Genomic DNA, 23824 nt, shown 5'->3' on the forward strand with positions numbered 1-23824 from the left:
CAAATTAATTCAGTTACTATTTCTAATGTTGCACCCTCACTTGCTTTACTGGATTTTTGTAATTCAAGTGTTTTGTAAACTCTGATCTGCTACTGTATACCAAAAAGTGACAGTACATGATTTCCTTGTCCCTAATTTCAACATACCACATCTGATCTGAGAGCCTCTCTTCCTGAAGAAAAATAATTCCCTGTCTTCCTGGCTTGAGTTATGAGATCAACATTGTGCAAAATGTGCAATAAAAGTCACTTGCTTTTAAGTTTATTTCAGAAATTTTATTTATCAATAGACTATGTTTCCCTTCTATTGAAAGTTTGAGAATCAGACTGTCTTTGCATATAAAGTTTAGATCAACTGTATTTAGTTTTTCTTACATCTAAAGACTTGGTTATTATTTTTAACCATCTTAGCAAATTGAAATGGTTCGGTGCCTTTCACAGTTCAAACTCTGCAATCCAAAAGAAAAAGTTGGTCATAAGATAACCAGCAACTATTTTCATTGGTGTGTTATGATTACAACAAACAATCAAGAAATCATGAACTGAAGTAGACAGAAAATGAGCCACTGGCTTCCAATATTTTGATGAACTCATTCACAGATAATCTCACTACAGCATTGATCTCACGTTTTCCTACAGTAAACATGAATCACACACAATATTTTGCCTTTTAATTAAAGCATCTCTATTCTATATATTATATCAGGAAAGGATCCATTGCAATACAGAGGCGAACTTTTTATGTCACCATCAACATTCTGGGTTTCCTTTCCAAGCTTGAAATGTGACCTCACTTGGTCGACATACGCATGACATGTTTGACCATATTTCCAATCCCATCAAATATATAGTGATAGTGGTAATCTGTCTCCCACATGAAGGACGGAGTGCTGACCACTTTGTTCTTCTCATCCACATAGGCTTCGTGAAAAGAGGGGTTAAGGTCAAAACGGTAGATGATGTAGATTAACAGTCAGATAAGCACATAACAAATTACTTGAACTCACACCTCAGTGAAAATGCACTTCTGAAAGGATATGTATGGCTCGCGGACATTGTGGCGAGCACCCATGCTTTTCACAGCCTGCACCATGTTTGTGTGAGGCCAGTTCCCCCAGCGGGTGTTCTCATCTCGCTCATAGCCCATGGTAACCTCAATGCTGGGCAGCACACGGCAGGCCAGCATAGGGGCCATGCTGGATAGTCTGAAACAGGAGCAAGGAATCAACTTGAGGCTCTTAACAGTGTCCAACAGGACAGATTAAAAAAGGAGACATGATACAGCAACTGATGTGAAATATTTTTAATCCAAAGCACTCTAAACATGATGTAAGTGGGTTCCTAAAACTACAAAAACCAAAGAAACAAAGCAGGTTTTAATAAAAGATCTGAAAACAAATAATGAAGAGTCCATTTAATTAGATTTTCAGATTAAATATATTTACAGCAGCTATTGTGAAAGGAATTTAGCCATTACTTATCTTATAATTCACAGATGAAACTTTGGAATTATTATTATTGTCTGGTTTTGATTTAAGAATAATAAACAAACAAATAAACAAACAAAAAAAAGAAAAAAAAACTTCAGTGGCTCAAAATCCTTCTTTCTTCTACTTATCTTATAATTCACAGTTGAAACTTTGGAATAATTATTTCCTGGTTTTGATTTAAGAATGGAAAAATAAATGAATAAATAAATAAACAAATAAACTTCAGTGGCTCAAAATCCTTCCTGGTGTTTAAGGAACACTTACCTTTGTAAGTAAGGCAGAGTTCAACATACTATTTGACCTGGTGACCGCTACTTCATCTGCTCCTTCTCAGTTTCTAGCTCCTGTAATTCCTTTAATCTCACATTTCCTACCACCTGGAATCATCCGTTCTTCACTTTATACCTAATGTCCTCTTACATGACCTTCTCATCAATCTGCTCAGTGGCCTGCTCATTACCTCATCCTATCTAGACCAGTCATACCAGACTGCATTGTGTTGGACCATATGTGTTGGAGCCTTTGTTTAGATCTGCCTCCTTTATAGGATTTGCCTGGAAAGGCTGCTTTCTTGAAGTCCAATGTAAGCTTAAGAGTGTAAAGACTATTTTTATTGCACATGGACTTCCTGCTGTCAGTTGTGGTCAGTGGCAATTTAAACTGAAGACTTTCACCACACAGCCTAATCTTAAATCTCTTGAGAAAAACAAACTTTCCCGTGGTTCATGCAGCACTTTTAAAAAAAAAACCCACTTTTTATTTCTCTAGTGAATTACAAATCAGACTTCCATGCATAAAGAAAAGATTTCTGAGAAGCTTTGCTTGCATTTTGAGACTTTGTTAAGCAGGAATAAGCTTTGTTAATAGGCTTAACAAACTTAAGGGATAGAATATGAGGTAAAAGCATTTTTTTTTCTCCAGAAACACAATATAAAACAGGTAAAAAAAAAAGAAAAAAAAAAAGATTAAACTATTGCTGATTAACAGCAGCAACTACAAGATAAAAAAAAAAAAAAAAAGCTCTACATTGGTGATGCCTCACTTATGAATAAACATCTCAGTCTGTGTCCTAATTTCACTACAAGGATTTTTTTAAATCTCTCATGTTTTTGTGGTTTGACTTATCTACTTAAAATAATTGGTACAATCGAACAGCCTGCAATTTGGTCTAATGCTTTGGTGTTAATGTGTTTGGTGTTAATTTTCTTGCATTTTCAGTTTTCTTTTAATCTGAGTAGTGACTGTATGATACATACCCAATAGGTTTGCGTGAACGATGGAATTCTTTAAGCACCCTTTCCACATCATTATGCAGCTTGCAGTCTTTTCCATCCTTCATAAAAGTGGATCTATAGGGTCAAAATTTACACACTTGTATTAGTGATATCTTAAATCAAACCAGACTGCATCTCATTTTGCTCATCTCATATTTCAGTTTTTCCTCACAGATTCTTGGTGATCCCATGCCCTCCAGGAAAGATGACAGCATCAAAGTTGTTAACATCCAGCATGGACAGGTCCTGCATTTGCATCTTTCCCTGACCATGACTGAAGCGAGCTGACTCCATCATCATGTTCCTGTTCAACGGCCAAATATAATCAGAAATACTACCTTGTGGAGTGAGTCAAGTTAGGTATCTAAACATGTAAAGTTAAATTAGTCACAAGTCCCATCTTATCCCCCCAATTAGTGTGAAAGCATATCAATGGTTCCTACCGGTTCTCACCAGAGGTAGGTTGTTTTTTTATGTGATCCATCACATGCATCTGCTGTTGATTTGGAGCAAACATCTGAAAGCGAGCACCATTTCGGCTCAAGTGGTACATGGTGCTGAAAGACGAGTTTTCATTTACCATCTTTGTCTCATGATACTTCACACAATAGTGTAATATTCTTGATACTCACTACACACCCTCGTGGACATCAGTTCCATCCCACCATCCACATCCTGAGAAAACCTGTAAAAGACAAGACAGATTACCACATATCACAGGCTGATCAAACTTTTCTCACTGATCACAAATTTCTGTTTCACTTACCAGAGCAACATTGGTATTTCCCCAGTTGCCATAGTCACCATGGTGAACAAAGCAGGCAGGCTGGCGAGAAAGAACAGCCAGTGTTTGCTTTGACAGTAAAGTCCTGGTTGCCAGCATGATTTGGCTTCAGTCTCAGTGTTTCAGGAAGAAAATGTGACTTCACAGTTTGCCACACAGCCTGTAAAGACTTCTAATGGTCCTGACATTGATCTCACGGACGATGCCCATATATATACCATCAGTGTGGCCAAATGACGTTACCACGTAAGCTCCATTGTCTTTCCACACCTTGACTTGAAACCCTTCCCTAATACCTTGTTAATTCTTCTGATGAAACAATTTGGCAACAATACAACACTTCAGCTTCAGCCAATATTCACTTATTTAGAATTTGGCTCTTAATCTGTATTTAAAAAGAGTGAGTGTGTACTACTTTTATGGAGACATAGTGACATACCATATGCCCTTTAAAGTTCATTAAGTTGTAAGGCTCTTACTCTCTGTAATACCATGTTGCGTCTAGACAGTGAACCCAGAAATACCCAGGGCAGATGGAAAGTCACCGCTAGAATAAAACTACTGGCTGCATTTAGTGGAAAACTGTTGACAAATGTTCAAGAGGAAGGAGAACACACAATCCTAAGTAACAGGTGAATAGCAGGAGGCAAAATATGGCATTTATTTTATTATGACGATTTTATGTATAAACAATCAATATTTACATACTGGTGATGAAAATACAGTCAAAGTGAGGAGCAAAACGTAGAGAATGCCTTGAACAGAATAGTGTACAGCAAACTAGAATCACCACACCAGTCTCAAAGTCCAGCCTTAGATGGACCCTAAAGAAAGATGTCCAGGTAAGGTTCTGACTGAATCTTAAAAATCTGCACACAAAACCAAAAGTCATACATGGAAACATGGACTTAAATTGCACACATATGGTAAGCACAAAGTACAAAGTAAGGGTTCTTTTTAAAAATCAAATGCAATAAACATACACAACCAACTTATGCTGTGAGGTCTGTTGCTCAATATCGCTGTTTCTCTGTGGCAGGTGGCCCTCAATGCACAACACATGCTGTGATCCATTCTAAACCCCAAAGAACTGCCTCAATTTTTTTTAAAAAATGTCCTTTTTTCCAAGAACATATGTGAACAAAGAAAGCTATAACTGAACAGGGAAGTCTTTAACAGTAAAATGGCAAAAGAATAAAAGAAAAAAAAAGACAGCACATTCAATAAATAAAATCAATTTGTTACTTTGTATAAAACACACCTAAAACAATCTTGTCAGTGTACATGTATTTCTGCATCTATGATGTATCAAGAAAGAAAAAAAATTATACACATGGCAAGCACATCAAATTAAATGACTGCTTTTTAACAAATCCCGATTCAAGTTCAACTGCGGCAAACACTGACAATATGCCAACAGCCCTGATTTTACAGTTGCACTGATCGGGCTGTGGTTGTTCCATCAATCTATTGTTTTGAGCCCTTTTAAGGGCTTTTTGCATTTTAATTATCTTTACATGTAAGGACCAGATCCTATAAGCCATTTACATGCACATCACTAACCACTTCAGTGGTGAAAGTAAGAAATATCTCCTAAATTTCTGACACCACTAAAGAAAGCTTTCATGCATCCAAGCACTGTCATTCAAAGAATCTGTGCACTATCGATGCACACACTGTTTTCACTGCCAAGAATATTTGAAAGATACCCATTTGACAAAGAGTGTGGTTCTTACATCAAGCAAATAGCTGTGCTGAGAGAGGAAAAAAAAGTGTCACCAAGGGAAGTCTGATGGCATTAGGGTGTGTAGGCGGGTGGTGGCTGAAACTGATTGGCAATGTCATAATCAACAGGAAACGTCTCGCTGCTGTCCTCCATCTCTGAGAGCAGCTCTAAGGCCTGCTCTTCTTCTTCAGTGGGGTAGTGACGCAAGAGGTTTGCTGCTGTGGCAAGGATGGATGCTCCCCCAGCACCTGCTACCAGGTAGAAGCTGATGGCAAAGGTGACGTATATGAGCGAGCCATGATACTTTTTGTGCTGCTGCTGTAGTGACAAGATCAACTCTGAGGCCCAGTAGCAAAAGCCTATAACCGTGGCACACTGCAACACTAAGAAGAGACAGAAAAAGTAGTTAAGCAACAGAAATAGCTATGAAGTAACTACCTAACAGAGAAAGAAAAAATAACTATACAAAGAAAATTTGACACATCAGTACCTGTAAGTATATGTGCAAAAGCATATCTACGTGTGATCTTTAAAGCAGGGTGTTTGGGTCCAAACACATCCAACAGAAAAGCAGTAAGACTGCAGAGGATGCCCAGGAAACAGAAGGCAGCAATTACCCTCAGCAACAGGATAGTTTGTGGGTTAACACAATAATCTGTGGAAACATCACAAGGTTTGATTGCAATTTCCCTCTGGGAATGACCAGATAAATCTCTTTTATGGGTAAGAACAAGCTTGTTTCGTACTAGTCCTTACCATCCAGAAGGGAGTGATCAATGTAGCCCAAGACATCTGCCACCCCCAGCTCTTGCCTCGGACAGGTGCCTCCATGAACCCGGAGCCAAGCTGGTTCAGCCAGCGCCGTGCACAACGCGGTGATGGACAAAGCGCCGGGTAAAGCTGACACCAAACTCCTCTCTGGCTGCTTGGGCAAAGAGGTGCCAGCTCTCCTCCTCCGGCCTCCAGGAGCGTTAGATCCCGGCGGGGCGTACATAGTTATCAGATCTCCTTATTTTCTGAGTGAGCCTCTCTCTGTCCGTCTCTCACTGAGCTGATGGCACTCTTTTGTAAATATGGGATCGGCCAATTCACGGAGCACAATTAAACTGTTAGCCGATCCAGCTAAGGTTACCTTGAAGTCTAATCAATAACAGCGGTCACAGCGACAGTGTTGACAAAAATACTGAATGTTTTTAAAGTAAAACAAGTGTTTTGAATAACGAGAGTAATTTTGCGGATGAGTACACAATAGGCAGACAGGCTTCAGGCCCGTTAGCTCTGTTGTTGGTTGGAGGGGCTAATTTACAATAAACGTCAAATGTCGCAAATTCTGTGGAAAATAAATTAACCTATTACAAAATAAGTTTAAAACTCACCACTTTAAATAACGTTACTAGCCACATTAACTAAAAAAGACCATTAATATGGTACAGAAAAACAAACACAAAAGAAAACAAAAGACAGCTTACGCTAGTTTCCTGGAAATGTTGACTTCCTGTTCGCAACGTTCTTCTTCGTGGATAACGTCAGTGTCGTAACCAGTATCGCCACCTACCGGTCAGTAATTTAAAAAGATAAAACACTCCGATTATTTTGACCCCTAAACTATTAATGTAGCATTTCTTTTTACATAGAAAGGAATTATACAGACATAATGTATGTATTCTTTTAATATAAGAGTAAATGTGTGAATAAATCACCTTCTCTCCTGTACGTAGCAGCGGAAGCCCACAATGTAACACGTGATCCCCAGCCGATAAGCAAAGATGGCGGTATTTCTGCTATGAATATTCTTTAAACTTCCGCACTTTGTCCTGTAAAGCAAAAACATTAGTCCCTGCTTCGGTTTCTGTTCATTCTAGCAAATTGCAGTCGTTTAACATAGCGGCTGGGCAGCTTGTTCAAACTCGACAGAAGCATCCTCTACCTGATATTTCGACAGAATTGGCAGACCTTTGAAGACACAAAACATTGCACTGGAGCAGCTATGAAGGAGGCTCTGTCCCTGGTCCAGAGACTCAGCGCACACCCGGACTCCCGGTGCTGGTTTGTTAGTTGGAGCCCCAATGGGGCGCTGCTGGCCTCGTGTGGGGGTGACAAAGCCATCCGGATATGGGGACGCGAAGGCAAGCAGTCAACATCACTCTCACTTCACATTACATTGTAATTATACAAACAACAAAAATGTTCTCAGCTCTGTTTCATGGGAAGGAATAGATATTGACTTTAATTTAACATGAACAAAATTTTCAAATATTTAACTGAGAAAGGCAGATTAAAAAATAATTAGAAAAGTTGGCTACACTTACAAGTCATTGCATTAAGTGCATTGCCATAAATGCTTACATATTATTATTATTGTTGGTTTGAATCCAAACGGGGTGCTAATATATATAATATATACATTGCAAAACCATCATTAAGTAAAAAAATTAAAGGGTTTCCTATCTCCGTGTGTAATTTAAAGCAGTGTGTAAATTATGACAACCATATTGACCCGTTTTTAGGTGATTCCTGGATATGCAAAAGTGTGCTACAGGATGGACACCAGCGCACTGTGAGGAAAGTGGCGTGGTCTCCCTGTGGGAACTATTTGGCTTCTGCAAGCTTTGATGCAACCACATGCATCTGGAAAAAGAAGGAAGATGACTTTGAGGTTAGATTATATTTTTTGTGTAATCTGTGATTTTACACACTTTGCAGATGGTTTGTGCAAGTACATTTTACCCAGATACTTGGTTTGTCTTCTAGAGTTTGACTGTGTTGGAAGGACATGAAAATGAGGTCAAATGTGTGGCGTGGGCTCCTTCGGGGAATCTGCTGGCCACATGCAGCAGAGATAAGAGTGTTTGGGTTTGGGAAGGTTTGTAATAACCTACAGTGTTACCAGCTCAGAGGCACTCGGTTTTATTGTTGCAGATCACTCAGTCATCTGCCTTGTAAATCTTACTCCACTTGCTTCCTGCTTTGCAGTGGATGAAGAAGACGAGTACGAGTGTGTTACAGTTGTTAACTCTCACACACAAGATGTCAAGCATGTTGTGTGGCACCCAACCCAAGAGGTAGGTCATAATCCATGCATACGGATGATCTGTCTAGTGTACATCATCATCCAACCACGTACTTGCCATGTGTTTCTACAGCTCTTGGCATCTGCAAGCTATGACAACAACATTTGCTTGTACAAGGAAGAGGATGATGACTGGGAGTGCCGTGCCACTTTGCAAGGACACACATCCACTGTCTGGAGTTTGTGTTTTGATGCAACTGGACAGAGGATGGCCTCTTGCAGTGATGATCGCACTGTGAAGATTTGGAAAGAGTATCCAACAGATAGTCAAGGTGAGTTCTGAAGAGATGAATGCGAAGCATTGAGGAGGAAAAAAACCCCACAAAACTTTTTCATTATCAAATGCTTTCTGTCTACTTTGTTAAAAGGTAATTTGTCTTGGAAATGTGTTTGCACACTGTCTGGATATCATGGACGAACAGTGTATGATGTTGTCTGGTAAGACTTTAACACATTGCGTTCTTTCTTGTCATTTCACAGTTGAGATAACAGAGCGTTATAGTTAATGTAACATTTCAGAAAGGCATGAAACAAGATGTTGTTGTTCCCTAAAATAAATTTAATCTGGTCAACTTGAGGAAAATGTGGCTTTTTAAAATAAACATTTCATACTTTATTGATGTGCTGCTCAGTTATCCGAATTAACCAAACATTTAACGTTCAGGTGTCGACTAACTGGTGCCCTTGCAACTGCCTGTGGCGATGATGCAGTGCGAGTTTTCAAGGAAGACGTCACAGCAAATCCAGACGAGCCAGTGTTCTCGCTGGTTGCTCAGGTGACCAAAGCTCACAGCCAGGACGTCAACTGCGTTGCTTGGAACCCAAAGGAGGCGGGACTCCTGGCTTCCTGCAGCGACAATGGAGAAATTGCCATTTGGAGGTTTCAAGAAGAGGACTGAATCTTTGGTCCATTTGTGCCTGATTTAATTTTTGTTACTGCAAGTCTCACTGGAAACATAAGCATCGAACCACAGTTCAGAGCAATTTGATATCTGTGGTAATTTCTGCTTGACTTTACATTGTGCACATTGTGAACATGTCATGGCTGTGTTAACTGCTGCAGTACATCTTGTGCTTTTTGAATATGCATTTTGGAAACTGCTTAACAATTAAAAATGTTTATAAAAAGAATAAATACCATAAAACCGAGTGTGGTTTCTTTTTTTAATTGGAAAAAGACAAACTTTCTGACAGCACATCATACTAAAAACATTCAGACCAATTTGGAAATCAGAGTTCAAAAACGCAAAATGGATCATTTTCTGTTGTACTCAAACACACGACCCGGACTAAAACTGTACCATTCCACACTTTATACAGCAGGTCAGCTTCATGAGTGGTTTTAATCCACAATGAGCTAGGAAATTCTGTCTGGCCAAGTAGAGTGTTAGATTTCATAAAATTAAAACTCAGCTCCTTCCGTAGATGTACTTAAATCCAATGATAAACATATTTTGTAATATTTATTACAATGGTAAGCATCTTATCTGCTATTATTCTGGACTGATTTATTAAACTAAAATAAGTACGAAATAAAATGACGTTTTATTGGTGCTTTTACAGGAGTGGAGATGATTGTGACGTGCTTACAGTCAAACAAATCCGGTAAAATATCTACAGGAAGAGGGAAAAAAAAAAAATTATGATCCCACTTTTAATAAGAAAAAACAGAGAAATCAGTTATGAGGTTCTTGCTTAGTCTGAGTCGCTTTCTCCTTCACTGTCAGCTTCTTTCACATCCACGCTGAACTTGTACTCCTGGTCACAACCCATGTAAGCATCACTCATGAAGTACAAAGTGTAGTTGTGAACACCCATCGCTGGGGCAACAAAGTCTAGCTTGACCTAAATGGGAGGAACGTAAAAAACAATTATACATCTGGTGATTTAAAAGGACATTTCTGGTCATTTAATGTTTACAGTAGCAACTGTCTGACCTTTGCTTTCTGCTGAAGGGTCAGTCTCTTGATGGAGATGAGGCTGTTAGACTTCGGATCTCCAATCACCACCCACCAGCCCTCCTCTCGTTTCTGCAACAGTGAAAATTAGTTACACAAGAACTGATTGGAGGAATGGGGTGATGGAGATGCACAGAATGATAAGGCTAACCTGGGGAAAGAGTGGTGCAATGACAGGACCAGTCACTTCCTCCTCTCGCTCCAGCTGAACCTGAACCAGAACTGGACCGCCACTGTAAAGAGAAATGCAATGTTGTCCAAAGGCTCTTTATAATAATTCTTATTCACAACACTGAAATTCTTGTGAAATTCACAAGTATGACAATTCAGAAAAAGAACCAATTTTTAGTATCAGCGTACCTCTTGATGTTGTCCTTTTCTGCCACTTCGTATGACAGCTCGATGTTGGGGTAGCGATTACAGAACCGAGCCACATCAGCCATTTGGGCATCTGAGAGCTGCAGCAAAGCAGTTCTGTCTTCATCCTCCATTTCCATGATGTCAAAGATGCTCTCCACACCCTGGTGAAAACAGAAAATGACAATCAGGTTAAACCTGCATGCTCTGTTGTGTTGGTGCTGGATAAAGTTTATGAGCATTTACCTTATCTGTGCAACGCTTGATGTGCTCTGAGGTGAAGAAAGGCAGCTGTTTCAGGTAGGAGTCCTTGGACCACATGGCCTGGGTGACCATCTGGGCCAGCTCCATAGCAGCCAGTGCAGGACTCAGCCATCCATTACTGGACAGCACATCCACGCAGGCTTGGATTAGACGGATCGCCTACAAATGGCAAACATCCTCACATATTATACATATATACTAGAGACAAGTCCAGAATACAGAGGGCAAAAAACAAAACAAAAAAACAAGTCAGTCATCAAGCCAAACCTTGCTCAGGATCTCTTCAGTGTCTGATTGTAGTTCAGCACTCAGCTGCATCCTTGAGAGATGCGCTTGCAGCAGCAGGTTCGTCTTCACATGGGGATCGTTGAATTTAGGGTTGTTCAGTTTGTGAGGGACTTTCTGCGCCAGCTGAGATGCAAAAAAAGGAAGAAAAAAACAAAAAACATTTTTAATCTTGCAGACTTGTTAAAGGCCCATTAAATGTTAAAATTTAAGAGGCATAAAGTCAATTTACCTGTCTTAGAAGTGCATCCTCATGGTGCCTAATGGGAATATTCTTGTACTCAGCAGCATTAGAGATGATCTCAATTAACCCACGGATCTTTGTCTTTGCATTCAGGGACATGCTGAACAACTCTGTCCAACACAAGAGCAAACAAAAAGTGTGACATCAAAGAAAAACAAAGCTCTCCAACAAACAGAAAAATCTGCCAAGTACTGGTACAAACCGATGGTGGTGTAGTTGATGTAGTAGTAGGCTGCAATCATGCCCAAATTGAGCGGCGCGACATCCATCTCATCCTCGATGCTGATGCATTTGGACTGCTCCAAGTCATGCAAAGTGTTTTCCACCAGCTCAGAGAGGTGATCAGACAGGTGACGATGGGACATGCCTGATGGGATCAAAGTACCCACAGTACATAAAATTCAACATCTACAAGTTACACACTTATTACAAAACACACACAATACAGCCTGTCCTCACCCTGAAGGTTGTAGTAGTTGGGGTTTTGCGTCATACGACGATAGAGGAATGTCCATGTCAGGTAGTCCACTGCGTCTTGCTTGTTCTCTACGGTTTTGGTGACGATCTCAGCATTAAAGTGGTCGTGGAGACAGTGATCCAAGTGAGACTCCACTGGCAGTGGCTCGTACAGGAACTTCTTGAAGAAGTCCTTTAAAGAAAAGACAGATAATTGTTATGTTTGCTCTACAAAGTATAGACCATTTGCAAGACATGACAGAAACATCTAATATTTATCAACCTTCTTTGAGCCCTGACACATAATGACACAGCGTCCCTCATCATCTAGTATGGGTCTGTTTGCCTTGCCCACCATCTGGAGGACGTCATATATGGGATAGTCCACATATCTGAAGGGAAAAAAAAAAAGGGAAAAACAAAGTAATCAAAACAATATACATAAATAAAATAGTAAATTTTATTCAGAATATTAAAGGTTGCATTTGTGAAAGACTAACGCGTGGATTTTCCCATTGTAGTACTGGGTGTCCATGACAATGACAAGGTGTGCAGAGATGTTGATGCCCCAGCAGAGGGAACGTGAAGATACCACCACTTGAACTGCACCTGTAGTCAAAGTATCAGAAAGAGTTTTCCTAACTGAACCATTATCCAGTCCTAAACCTTCCTGCTGTATCAGGAGTATAGAGCTGAGGTTACACGTACCCGAGTTGAAGAGCTGCTCCACTATTTTGCGCTCAGTTGCAGACAGGCCTTCATGCAGGTATCCTACACCGTTGGCCAGAGTCTCTTTCAGTGTTGGATCATTTAATTTCTCCAGGAATGGGGCCAGGTCTTTCTCAGTGCAATGCAAGAACCTAAAGAAACAAATTTAATATTTACCAGGATAATGTAATAAGCGTGAAAGAATAAATTGCCTTATTGACTGGAAGCTTCCCTATCACTTATGGACAAGCCTTAGAGCAGTGACTGACCTCTGAGGAACCACATCAGCAGCACAGAATGTGAGGATGTCAATGGCAGTGAGACGAGTTTGTCTGCGGGATGGGACAAACACCACTGCAGGCTTGGAGGGAGAGTGCTTCATAATGGCGTGATATACTGGCTTGGCCATTGACAGCAGGCGAGTCTGAGTGTGACTTACATTGAAACCCTAGAGTGACAAGAACAGTTAACAGGACCCAGAAACATGACATTTGTACTTATTTAAATGCCAGGAACTTTGTGTACAAAGCTTTTAAAACTGGCTTATGCTTTACAGACCTGGATGTGCAGCTCCAGAGGTACAGGTCTGACATTGGGGTGGAAGTTGAAAGTAGCTGTGGTACTGCAACCCAGCCAGTGGGCCACATCTTTGGCATTGGACAAAGATGAGCTGAGGGCCACAATGCGGATGGGCCGTTCAATCTGCGAGGAGATGTATCTCATCCTGGAGCAGATGACCTCCAACACAGGCTAATGAAAACAAAACACTGAGGTCAACACAAAATTTACCACCTTATAATAAAACGCAGAAGTAGGAAGTTTTGTGTTCTTACTCCATTTTCTCCTCCAATAAGATGTGCCTCGTCCACAATGAAAAGACTGACGTTCTGGACATTCTTCCTCTGCTTCCAACGACGAGACAGGATGTCCCATTTATCAGGGGTACTGACAATAATGTCACCTTTTCCCAAGAGCTTCAGATCTGTGCTGGTCTCTCCTGTCAGCAGGACCACCTTCTTGTTCAGGACGTCCTGGAACTTCTGGTGCCAGTCCACAAACACCTGAGGGAAAAGAAATATGCTAAGAATTGAGGTAAAGAGAATAAGGCCTGTGTATCCTTCCCGATACAATCATGGCAACAACATATGCTGGTTTTTGAGGTATGAAGTGTTTCAGCTTCATACCTGCTCAGCCAGTGCTTCCATCGGGGTGATGTAGACGCAGCGGCCTTCTGCGTTGTGCAGCAGCATTCTCAGAATGGCAAACTCTGCACAGATGGTCTTTCCACTGCCAGTGGGAGCGCCCACAAACACATTGTCATCACTGTTGTAGACGGCATTGAAGACTGGAACAAAACAAAAGATATATAAAAGAAACAAGTGAGACATTGAGTAAAGAAAATACAGCTGATAGCTTCTGAAGGGAATGTACATGTTTAAAACACTGAAGATGTAATATGAAGCCTCGAAAGCATTTTCTTCATTCCGGACCTTGTGTCTGAATGGGGTTGAAGATGGTGAACTTGTTCTGGTAAAGTGCCTCAAAGGCAGAGTTCCTGAGAGCAGTGACAGGCAGAGGCTGCAGGTCCAGCAGCTCGGTGGGCGGGGGGTATTTCTCTGGTAGGATGAGGTGACGGAAGGATACTGGAAGCTGAGTCTCACAGGCTGAGAGAAAACATAAAATGAAAAACAATTAGTTCAGGTACATTCGCAGCGAGCGTGAGAATTCTGCAACATGTTCCACTCAAGTTGCTTACAGAGCCATCGGTCTGAGACAACGCGGATGAAGTACTGTGGCGGCAGAGGCTCAAACACGGGGACAAAGAAAGTCACCAGGTGCTCATCCTGGGCATACTTGGCTTTGAGGAGGAAATACTCGTGGTGGAGGATGACCTCACTGTCCACATCTTCAACCAGGATCCAAAAAGCTTCTGAAGACCCGTGAATCTAAGCAGGAAAAAGTAAAAAGTATTAGCAGGCTAGGAAACAGTGGCACATTTCAGCAGCACCACAACATTTATCCAGTTACTGACCTTGTCATCCCACTGGAAATCAGGAGTGACCGTGAGTTCCACTTTGAGTGTTGAGCGAGTGATGGGCTGGATATGGACAGCCAGGTCCAGTCTTGGGAACTGGTGGACATATTTGTGAATAGTCTTCCCCATCTTCGGCATTCGGATCAGCTCACCTGAACGAGCAAAGCACATTGCATGCTTCTCACTACTCTGCAGGCAGAAGAAACACTTGACTGATTATGCAAAGTAGAAAAAAAAAAACAAAAAACTGACCTATCTCATTGTGGTTGAGGTCATAAAGACGCTCGAAGGGGAAGTTTTTCTTCTCAATCTTTTTGATCACTTCCTCTGGCAGCTTTTTGAACTGCCGCAGTGGAGACATTGACTGCCACCTGAGGAGAACAGCAACACAAACAATCAGCAGATGGCCATGACACATGATCATGTGATAAGCAGGAAAGTCTGCTTACATTCTCTTGTCAATCATTTTGCACAGATTCATGGTCTTGTCTGTGAGTTGAGCCCAGCCACGGTTTAACACAATCTCAAATATGGCCCGCATTAAACGTCCAGCACTCTGGAGGAAAAAAAAAAAAAAGTTTACTGGTTATATTCATTCATGTTTGATCACACATTTTTGGTTATTAAAACTACTGGGGAAACATTTGATGCAGCATATAAAGACATATGAAAAAAAAAAAAAAAAAATTATATATCTGTTAAAATAGTGTTTTTTGTTCGGTTAAACATGAAACTACAAGAATAATTTCAAAACTTTTCCCACTTCTAATGTGACCTATAGTCTGTACAACTCAATGATAAAAAAAAAAAGAAAAAGAAAAATTCAAACCTATCTGGGAAAAATATAGAAAGATTAAAAAAAAAAAAAAAACCCAAGTTGGCTGCACGAGTGACTACACTGTTAAAAGTAAAATAAAAAGTTTGTTTATTGTGGTCTAAATCGTTAACGTTACCAAAACCATGACATTTTAAATAGACTTGTACAATTTTGCTTTTAAATTAAAAAAAAAAACCAAACAAAAACAGAAGCAGATTTAGCTGTACCTGTGTAACGTACACCATGTCTGCCATAAGAGCAAAGCCTTCAAGTTTGAGCTGAGAGATGTAGGCCTGGAGCAGCACGTTTATCTAAAAGGAGAACAAAGAGCACATTTAGTATTATTGTATCTATTTCCTTTTTTTTTTAAAATAATTGTTATTACTGTGAACTTTAAAAACTGAAAACCAAACATGCACACATGAAAACAACTTATTTTACTAGAAAATATGTTGCTTTTTCTACAATCTTAAACAATCTTATACGCTTATGTCCTGTATAATTTAAGTCTGGGAAACCTTTCTGAAAGTTACCTTGGCACTGGGCTCCTCGATGCTCTCCTTCACAGGAATTGGGACTCTTTCCAGTAGCTTCTGAAGCTCCAGTTTTTCTTCCTAAATAACAAAGTTTCACTGAATTATTTTAAATGGGAGAGGCTCATGGTATTTCTGGTAAATTTAAATCCAAAGTTAAAACCTAACATTTGTCTAACGTCAGCTTACCTCTCGCACAGTGATGTTCCTGAACTCAGAGGAAAGTGAAAAGACTCTGAAGAGTTCAATCTCGCTGAGTGTGGGTTTCAACAGCTGGTTGTAAGTCTGAATTGAGTCATGAGTGATGTAGAAGTGACTGGCAATACGTCCAAGGTCAGTAACCTTCAGGAAGACAAAAAAAAAAAAAAAAAAAAGAGTTAAATATAAACATTTTAAAGTAAACTTATAATGAATCTGCAAGAACTAGAAATAGAACATATTCCCGGCAGATACCTGGAAGCTGCCGGTCCTCTTGTCATATTTGATGAGGCTGTTCTTGTCCAGCACACTAGCTGCTGTGTGGACCAGGTCGATCCTGCGTCTCTCCAGCAGAGGGTCTGAACTCCGGTCATCATGAGAGACGCCATACAGGGTGGGATTGCGCAGCATGCGCACATACAAATAGGTATAGCCGAGCCAGTTTACAGCATCCTGTGAAGAAGGAAAAGAAAGAAATTAATAAATAGAGAAAAAAGAAACAAAATCTTGGTTCTGCTTCATTTGCTGGCACATGAACGCTACTAACCTTTACGTTCTGAACATTGCCCAGCACAATCTCTGCATTGAGCATGTCTGGTAGCTTGCCCACCATCTGACTCTCTATGGGCAGCTGCTGGTTAAGCAGAGACAGATAATACTGCAGCTCTCCGTGGGATGTGATCAGGATTCCTTCTCCTTTAGTATCATACTGAGGACGACCAGCTCGACCCAGCATCTATAATCAGAAATGATTTATTTGAGGTATATCAAATGTGGGGGTGCAAATTACAGAACACCTCAATGTTGCTAACAAGTAGTCAGACTGACCTGCAAGATGTCCAATGCCCCCAGCTCAGTCCATCTACCTTTCTCTGGACTGTAAACTTGGGTTCCTTTGATGATGACAGTATGTGCTGGCAAGTTGACACCCCAAGCCAGAGTAGCTGTCGACACCAGAACCTGGATGTGTCGATCAGCAAACAAATCCTCCACCAGTGTACGGTCCACTCTGGTCATGCCAGCATGATGGATGGCGAAGCCATAAGGGAGCAAATCCTTCAGCTCAAGGTTCTGCAAAAGAGTTCAATCCATCCCTCTAAACAAGAGCTCAACTATGAAAACCACTTTTTTAAACTCCTAACATTTATAAAGATATTTCACCTTGCATTGCTCTGCCTCAGTTCTCAACACTTCAGTGGACGCAGAACCTTCTCTGAGGAAGAGGCCCAGAGTGTCCTTCTCCAGACACATGTCCCTTATGGCCCTGGCAGTTTTTCCTGTTTCCTTCCTGGAGTGGACAAATACTAGCACCTGTTGGGAACAAGTAAATGTTAATAGTTTCTCAGATTTGGACACACTTCATCATATCTAAGTTATGGTCAACAAGTATTATAGAATGACTACATTTGCTATAAGAGGATTTTACATCGGTGCAGACAAAAATTTGCTTTCCATTAAATTACGGGTCACAAATCAGACAGAACTCACCTGGTTCTTCCCAGCATGCTCCATTATCTTTTCATAAACAATCTCATTCATGATCTGGAAACGCTTGATGGCCTTTTTCTCTGTGATTCCAACATATGTCTGCTCCAGGGGCACGGGGCGGAAACTACAAGCAAAATAAAAGGATTCAGTAGCCCAAGAGGGCGACACAAACAGATACAACAAAAAAGGCTTCGAAGACTTCTCCACCTGTAACTTTTTTTTTTTTTTTTTTGCCAATCTCCTTACAACATACCTGTTGTCAAAATAGAAGAGTCCCTTTGCAGGATCAACGCGCAGGCAGGTAGCGACATCTTCATAGTTGGGCAGTGTAGCACTGAGGCCCAGGAGACGCACGTCTTCCTGCGTCAGCTCAACATTACGAATAGTCCTTGCTACCAGAGATTCCAGCACCGGCCCACGGTCATCATGTAGCAGGTGGATTTCATCCTAAACAACATTTACTTGGTTATCCACAGAGTTTGATGTCAAATTTATTTTAACATGTACTCCATTTAACTTACAATGATAATGAGGCGCACTAGTTGGGTGTAAGTGCGCTCTCCGCCTTTACGAGTGATGATGTCCCATTTTTCGGGGGTGCAGACAATGATTTGAGTTGCATTGATCTCCTCTTTGCAGAGCTGGTGATCTCCTGTCAACTCAGACACTGTGATGCCATAACTTGCCAATCTCTGATAAAAGAAAAATCAAATCCAGAGTTGGTAAATCTGCACCTGGAACACCTTTAACTATCTTCTAAGTGTTTCAGCAACGTTCCTAAGTAGAGAGACATGGCTTACCTTACTAAAACTTCCCACCATCTCCTGTACAAGTGAGCGCATGGGTGCAATGTAGATAATTTTGAAGTCATCCACATTGATTGTTCCATCCATGTTTATGTGCTTCCCAATTTCTCTCAGCATCGCCATCAGGGCAACGTTGGTCTTACCAGCTCCCTGTTTTGCAAAACAAAGACTCACATTTAAAGGTAATGACACACATAAGGACAACAGTGGCAACGCTTTTTGCATTACATGTTTCTTACCGTAGGTGCACACACAAGTAAGTTCTCATCAGTCTCCATTGCTGTCTTGAAGAGCTTGCTCTGAATACGATTTAGATTTTTGAACCCCTCAAATCCAGCCTGGGCATACTTGGGCAACTTGTCAATGGCAACAAGAACCTGATAACACAATATTTTGTGTAAGACAGAAATATGTTGAGAACATATTATTTATTAGGTTTACAGTGAGCCAATGAGAAATATTCTACTACTGGATATCTAATAACAAACCTCATCATCAGCAAAAGGTTTGGGTTTCAGGGCAGGTACGTGGACTTCTTCATAACCTTTACGCTGTTTGCGAAAAGAGCCGTCTGGCAGCTGGCAACGTTTGTTGGCCATGAAATGGCTGCCCTGAGTGAAAGCCAGGTCTTCAAGATCCAGAACCTGCCGAGGCACCACTGACTGGAAAATGAAAAAAAAATGGTGCAAAAACCAGGATTTCCAAATGAATATATATGCACACTTTTGGCTTTTCCAGAGAAAAACATTAAATTCTGTGAATTTTAACAGCTGAAGTGTGTTATAAACACACACAAAAAAAAAACTATTTACCTCTCCATGGTCAATGTCCATTGCTTCCAAGTCATCCACACGAGACTTCCTCACCCTCTCCCTGCGGGATCGCTCTTCCTAAGTAACATAAAAGATAAAGGCTTTAAAGGTTGCTCATGAAATGAAAGGTGACCTGCAAAAATGATCACAACTGACTGCTTGATCAGAACTGCACAGCATCCCCATGACACTAGAATTTATACCAATCGAACAAAGTTCAGCTGTTGGAAAAACTAGCACTTGAAATTAGCTTAATATGACAACAGTCTGTTTCCTGTTCGGTTTTTTAAGTGCAAAACTTGATCAAACTGTATTAGTTTAGCCTTTTAATGTTGTTTATATTGTGCTTGTTTTACTTTATGAACTCAGTCAACATATTGTTGCTTGCTTACTGTAATGTAAATGGAACATTGCAGCAGATAAGCCATAGATTGATGAGGGTGTTAAGGCTACAAAATATGTGTTACAGCCTTTATCAATGTGCTGTTTATTATACACTGAACGATCTGCTCCACTGGCTGCTAGTATTAGCATAAAATTGCTTGTATTATATTAAAATACCTGTGTATTATAAAACTGAGGTGCAAGACAACTGAATAAAGGCTACATTAACACCAGGATAGTCTGGGGGACTCCACACGCTGTTGCTGGCTTTGCTTTTAACTGTGCTTTACTCAAGCAGACAAAGCCACCTCAATAATCTTTTCAGAAATGTCGACTGACAGAAGACAACAAAGAAGAAAATATGTCTTATCACTGGCCAAAACTAAAACTGTCTCTCTTTAACTCCAAGAATGGAGCAACAATTAATTTATGCAGTATTGGGATTTGTGTATTTACATTGATGTTCAAACCCCATACGGTTTCACCAGAAGCTGTCCGGTATGATCAGCAGAAGATGCAATGAGCTATCCAGTATGTTTGGCTAATTTGTCTCTCTGGGTCCTTTTGATTTCACACTGCGAGCGAACTGCACCAGGGTTCACTTGCAAACGAATGGAATTCCTTGGTTTTCAAGCAGACCAGGGTTTCCATCTTTGGTACGCACCAGAATGTAAATAAGGGTCCACACCACTCAAAACATACCATACAATCTGAGGAAGCAGACCAGGGTTCATTTAAAGCAACCCAAGCAGTGCCATTGCGAATGCCTCTTTTAAGCGATTCTTTCATTATACTGCCTTTATAATGTACACTTTGCAAATCTCATCTTGTCGAAAATATCTAGATGCATGACATCAAATGTTTTGTTGTAACTACAGTGGCCTATAATGCCAGAGCCAACTTGAATATTTCTTCTGTTACTGTTTATTTTATGTGCAGCATTTAAGAACTTACTGTTACATACAGAGAAAAACATTACACTTGTAATATGTATAATCTCATTCATTCATTTAGTTTAATTCAATAATTATCTACAGGAACAACATAGGCATCAATACAGGTGACAGAACTTCACAAACAAGATGTCTTACTCTGATTATGTCCTCCTTCTCTGTCTCCTGTAGCTGGTAGAGAATCTTTGACAGTTCTTGATCAGACTCCATCTTTCCTATGATTCGCTCCTTTTCTGCCTCACTCTGAGCGCTGGCCAGCATGGTACAATACTGAACTGTGTCAGAAGCAAAACAAAAATAATAAAACATCTTAGTTAAATTTTTAAAAAAAATTAACAGTCAATCATCAAGTGTGACTTACTCATGCGACGGTGCTGACGGAGGATTTTAATGAAATCGAACGTGTTAAAGCCCAACAGCAACACCAGCTGATTCTCACATTCTCTGTCATCACTGGCAGTCTGTGGAGCAACAACAATAACCTTGGTCAAGGGATTTAAAAAATATACATGTATCTACTCCAAACAAAAGCAGCGAAGGTGACACACATACCTTAAGGATCTCTAAGACTTCATCAGCTTTTTTTTGAGAGACAATGGCATCGTCATAAAAACGGCTGAGCTGACGCTGGAGCCAAAAAGCATCAATGTCCCGAGGGTGTAAATCTTTTTTCTTTACTGTCATCACGTCACCTGTTTCACCGAGCTATGTAGAGAGTATTTCATTAGAGCTTTGATTCTGAAGAAAAAAATGACAGAATAATGAGCTGACCATGATGTTAATTTTGTCCTTACATTGGCTGACAGTGTGGTGGTTACAACCGCCTCCTCTCCTTCACTGTCATCTTCTGAGTCTTCATTCACTTCCCCATACTGGTCCTCATCCCCCACCTATAGCATGAGATAATTATCAGTGACACAAACTAAATAAACCAAGCATCCAAACAAGTGTCAAGTTTCAAAAACTTCAAACTCTAAATGTTGCAATTCAAGCCAAGCTAATATCTATTTTTCATGAAATGTAATGTGTTTTATAACCAGCAGACTCTCACCTCCTCATCAGATTCAAATTGCACGTTGACACCATACGTTTCGTCTATGTTGTCATCTGTGGATGAATGATGTGATGAGTGTCACATAAACATTTGCATAAAAACTAAACAAATAACACAAGACTATCAAAAACAGGTTATTTTTGGTAACATTTGCATTTTCATAGTCTCTTACCCATATTCTGCAAGTCCTTATCCCCCCCATAGTCTGAGATCTTCTTTCCCAAATTGACCAACACATGATAACGTGTATCATCTGACGGTCCAAGAAGCTGCTCTACTTCACGACGCCTTTCTTTATCCCTCATTTTGTCATTCTTCAGGACTGCTAAGACTTCATCAGCTGCTCCACACAGAATATCTCGTGGCTGGAGAAAACAAGAGTAAAGTGACATATCAATTGTTGGCAAACAATCCACAACACAAGCTGCATTTTAATTACAAATACTGTAAAGTTTGCTAACCTGATCTCCCAAAGCAGCATGGATGAAGCTCAGCAACACCTCATAGGTCTCTCTGGTTTCTTTGGTTTTAGGCTTATACACAATGCCCACCATTTCATCAATGCCCTCAGACAGGAGGGTAAAGCCTTTCATTTTGTTGATGTCGTGTCTGTCATCGTCTCTTTTTCGTCTCCTGTTTGGACAGTACAAGATAAATGGAAAAAGATTTAAGTATTCTCAACAATTGCCAAAACAACAAAATTCAAATGACTAAAAAGGACCATGCATTACATTAAATTTCTGTGTTAGCAGATCCAGAGGCTTAGCGCCTCTAAATAAATAAATAAATCAAACAAAAAGAAACAAACAACATGATACTGTTATTAAAATGCAAACTCTACCATTCTGTTTGTTTTATCCACCAGGAAACTGAAATGTATTCTTACATTTATGCAACACTGGTGTGACATAATGACTGCAATGAGGCAGTTATGCTATAATTGGTTAAAAAAAAAAAACTGAAACATGATTTAATTTCTTTTTCTGTAATTCCTGTGCAAAAAGAACATCACAGCAATCCTTTAACTCAAATTAAATTCAGCATGTTTAATTGGACAAACACAAAATCTGTCTGATGCACTGACTTCTCTCGTCTCTCTTCAAGTTTCTGTGGTTTGGTCCTCTGAGCCTTGTCACCCATTTTGGTCCCCTCCAGCTTCCCCACCAGGGACAAAACCTCTCCAGTGGGCTCATCTCTCCGTGTGCGGTCGATCAGTGACCGATCAGCTTGCAAAACCAAGTTAGAGTTCTACAAATGCGAAATAAAAACAAAATTAGATCTGTCATAATACATGGTATGTCGCTACAGTTAGCTACATGCTAGCTAGCAGCTATTTTAGTCGGGCATCTTCTTAAACAAATGTTGACTTCAACATCGTTTTATAAAGTTTAAATTATTCAGACTGCCAATATCGTGAAGGTCATTAATGCATTTCCACACATAAACAGCACTTACCGCTTTGTACTCATACTGCAAGCTACGAGCAGTAACATCCGCCATGGTGCGGCGTTTCTCTCTGCGCTACGTGAACGGGCCGTAGACTCTAAAAAAGGGCCACAGAGGTAACCCACTCTGTCTTTTTCTATTAAAACACTGTGCACATCGGTAAAGTATTTATATTTTTGGCATAAGTCTTGATTTCAAAATCTAAATGAGTTACAAGAAAATCCGTTTCCCCGACGTAACAATGCGCCAGCACGAGCGCACAACAAGCTGCAGCACACTTCCTTTTCCGGTGTCAAAAAGATGAACATAAAAGAAACAAACCTAAGTAGCGCCCCCTGGAGGTTTTGAAAACGCCACCCCACTTTAAATGAATGGTATTTACTAAACAGTTAGTTTTAAACGAGACAGACCATCAATCATGGCTCAAAATAATAATAGTAATCATAAAATAGTAAAAAAAAAAAGTCAGGATCATCATCCGTTGTTACTATAGATCGTATAAATATTTTTATATATTGTCTATGGTTGTTACATATAGATATGTAAAGAATAATTGCTTTCCATATCTCACTTTATACCGGTGAGTGTCAATTTTATAAACATTTTCTATATTTTACAAAACAAATTTTAGTAGTAGTGTGGATTTCACTAAATTTCTGCTGTATTTCTTCCTGTTTGTTACA

General features: G+C 40.1%; 4 protein-coding genes across 4 annotated transcripts; 1 reads left to right on the top strand and 3 right to left on the bottom strand.

Moving 5' to 3' along the window:
• Positions 1-789: 789 nt before the first annotated feature.
• Positions 790-3646, bottom strand: gatd3l (glutamine amidotransferase class 1 domain containing 3, like; the record flags this gene model as incomplete). The annotated part of the gene is made up of 7 exons (XM_079251075.1): positions 790-924; positions 1039-1204; positions 2746-2838; positions 2936-3067; positions 3207-3320; positions 3396-3448; positions 3530-3646. The coding sequence occupies 7 exons, from the start codon at positions 3644-3646 to the stop codon at positions 790-792; spliced, it is 810 nt and encodes a 269-aa protein (XP_079107201.1).
• Positions 3647-4260: 614 nt separating this feature from the next.
• Positions 4261-6756, bottom strand: tmem127 (transmembrane protein 127). The gene is made up of 3 exons (XM_079251074.1): positions 6030-6756; positions 5764-5928; positions 4261-5656 (listed from the first exon to the last, which is right to left on the bottom strand). Exons 1-3 carry the CDS (start codon positions 6265-6267, stop codon positions 5346-5348), a joined length of 714 nt encoding a protein of 237 aa, XP_079107200.1. The 5' UTR covers positions 6268-6756; the 3' UTR covers positions 4261-5345.
• A 292-nt stretch (positions 6757-7048) lies between these two features.
• On the top strand, positions 7049-9465 carry ciao1 (cytosolic iron-sulfur assembly component 1). Its single transcript, XM_079251071.1, has 7 exons — positions 7049-7399; positions 7781-7929; positions 8025-8136; positions 8247-8335; positions 8417-8615; positions 8712-8781; positions 9008-9465. Exons 1-7 carry the CDS (start codon positions 7261-7263, stop codon positions 9240-9242), a joined length of 993 nt encoding a protein of 330 aa, XP_079107197.1. The 5' UTR covers positions 7049-7260; the 3' UTR covers positions 9243-9465.
• Positions 9466-9503: 38 nt separating this feature from the next.
• On the bottom strand, positions 9504-23403 carry snrnp200 (small nuclear ribonucleoprotein 200 (U5)). The gene is made up of 44 exons (XM_079251064.1): positions 23151-23403; positions 22780-22943; positions 22157-22328; positions 21868-22060; positions 21693-21748; positions 21436-21531; positions 21194-21346; positions 21003-21102; positions 20780-20916; positions 19305-19382; positions 18981-19154; positions 18732-18869; positions 18487-18642; positions 18208-18378; positions 17940-18133; positions 17687-17810; positions 17360-17509; positions 17027-17269; positions 16746-16934; positions 16454-16651; positions 16190-16342; positions 16001-16081; positions 15695-15778; positions 15100-15206; positions 14903-15021; positions 14648-14802; positions 14372-14561; positions 14106-14279; positions 13800-13960; positions 13449-13676; positions 13174-13365; positions 12885-13063; positions 12616-12767; positions 12408-12516; positions 12191-12299; positions 11911-12100; positions 11654-11818; positions 11440-11561; positions 11190-11333; positions 10905-11081; positions 10662-10822; positions 10453-10534; positions 10281-10373; positions 9504-10188 (listed from the first exon to the last, which is right to left on the bottom strand). The coding sequence occupies exons 1-44, from the start codon at positions 23193-23195 to the stop codon at positions 10039-10041; spliced, it is 6408 nt and encodes a 2135-aa protein (XP_079107190.1). The 5' UTR covers positions 23196-23403; the 3' UTR covers positions 9504-10038.
• Positions 23404-23824: the final 421 nt, after the last annotated feature.

This window comes from Telmatherina bonti (assembly GCF_933228915.1).
Source record: "Telmatherina bonti genome assembly, chromosome: 13".
Taxonomy (NCBI): domain Eukaryota; kingdom Metazoa; phylum Chordata; class Actinopteri; order Atheriniformes; family Telmatherinidae; genus Telmatherina; species Telmatherina bonti.

Excerpts from the sequence above, each read along its gene's own strand:
- tmem127 (XM_079251074.1), bottom strand. The coding sequence starts at position 6,267 with ATGTACGCCCCGCCGGGATCTAACGCTCCTGGAGGCCGGAGGAGGAGA. Across the intron at positions 5,929-6,029 it reads TGATCACTCCCTTCTGGATG|ATTATTGTGTTAACCCACAA; the intron begins GTAAGGACTAGT and ends ATGTTTCCACAG. Across the intron at positions 5,657-5,763 it reads TTTTGCACATATACTTACAG|TGTTGCAGTGTGCCACGGTT; the intron begins GTACTGATGTGT and ends GTCTCTTCTTAG.
- snrnp200 (XM_079251064.1), bottom strand. The coding sequence starts at position 23,195 with ATGGCGGATGTTACTGCTCGTAGCTTGCAGTATGAGTACAAAGCG. Across the intron at positions 22,329-22,779 it reads CTTGAAGAGAGACGAGAGAA|GAGACGAAAAAGAGACGATG; the intron begins GTCAGTGCATCA and ends CTGTCCAAACAG. Across the intron at positions 18,643-18,731 it reads TACTTGTGTGTGCACCTACG|GGAGCTGGTAAGACCAACGT; the intron begins GTAAGAAACATG and ends TTTGCAAAACAG.
- ciao1 (XM_079251071.1), top strand. The coding sequence starts at position 7,261 with ATGAAGGAGGCTCTGTCCCTGGTCCAGAGACTCAGCGCACACCCGGAC. Across the intron at positions 8,336-8,416 it reads TGTGGCACCCAACCCAAGAG|CTCTTGGCATCTGCAAGCTA; the intron begins GTAGGTCATAAT and ends GTGTTTCTACAG. Across the intron at positions 8,616-8,711 it reads GTATCCAACAGATAGTCAAG|GTAATTTGTCTTGGAAATGT; the intron begins GTGAGTTCTGAA and ends CTTTGTTAAAAG.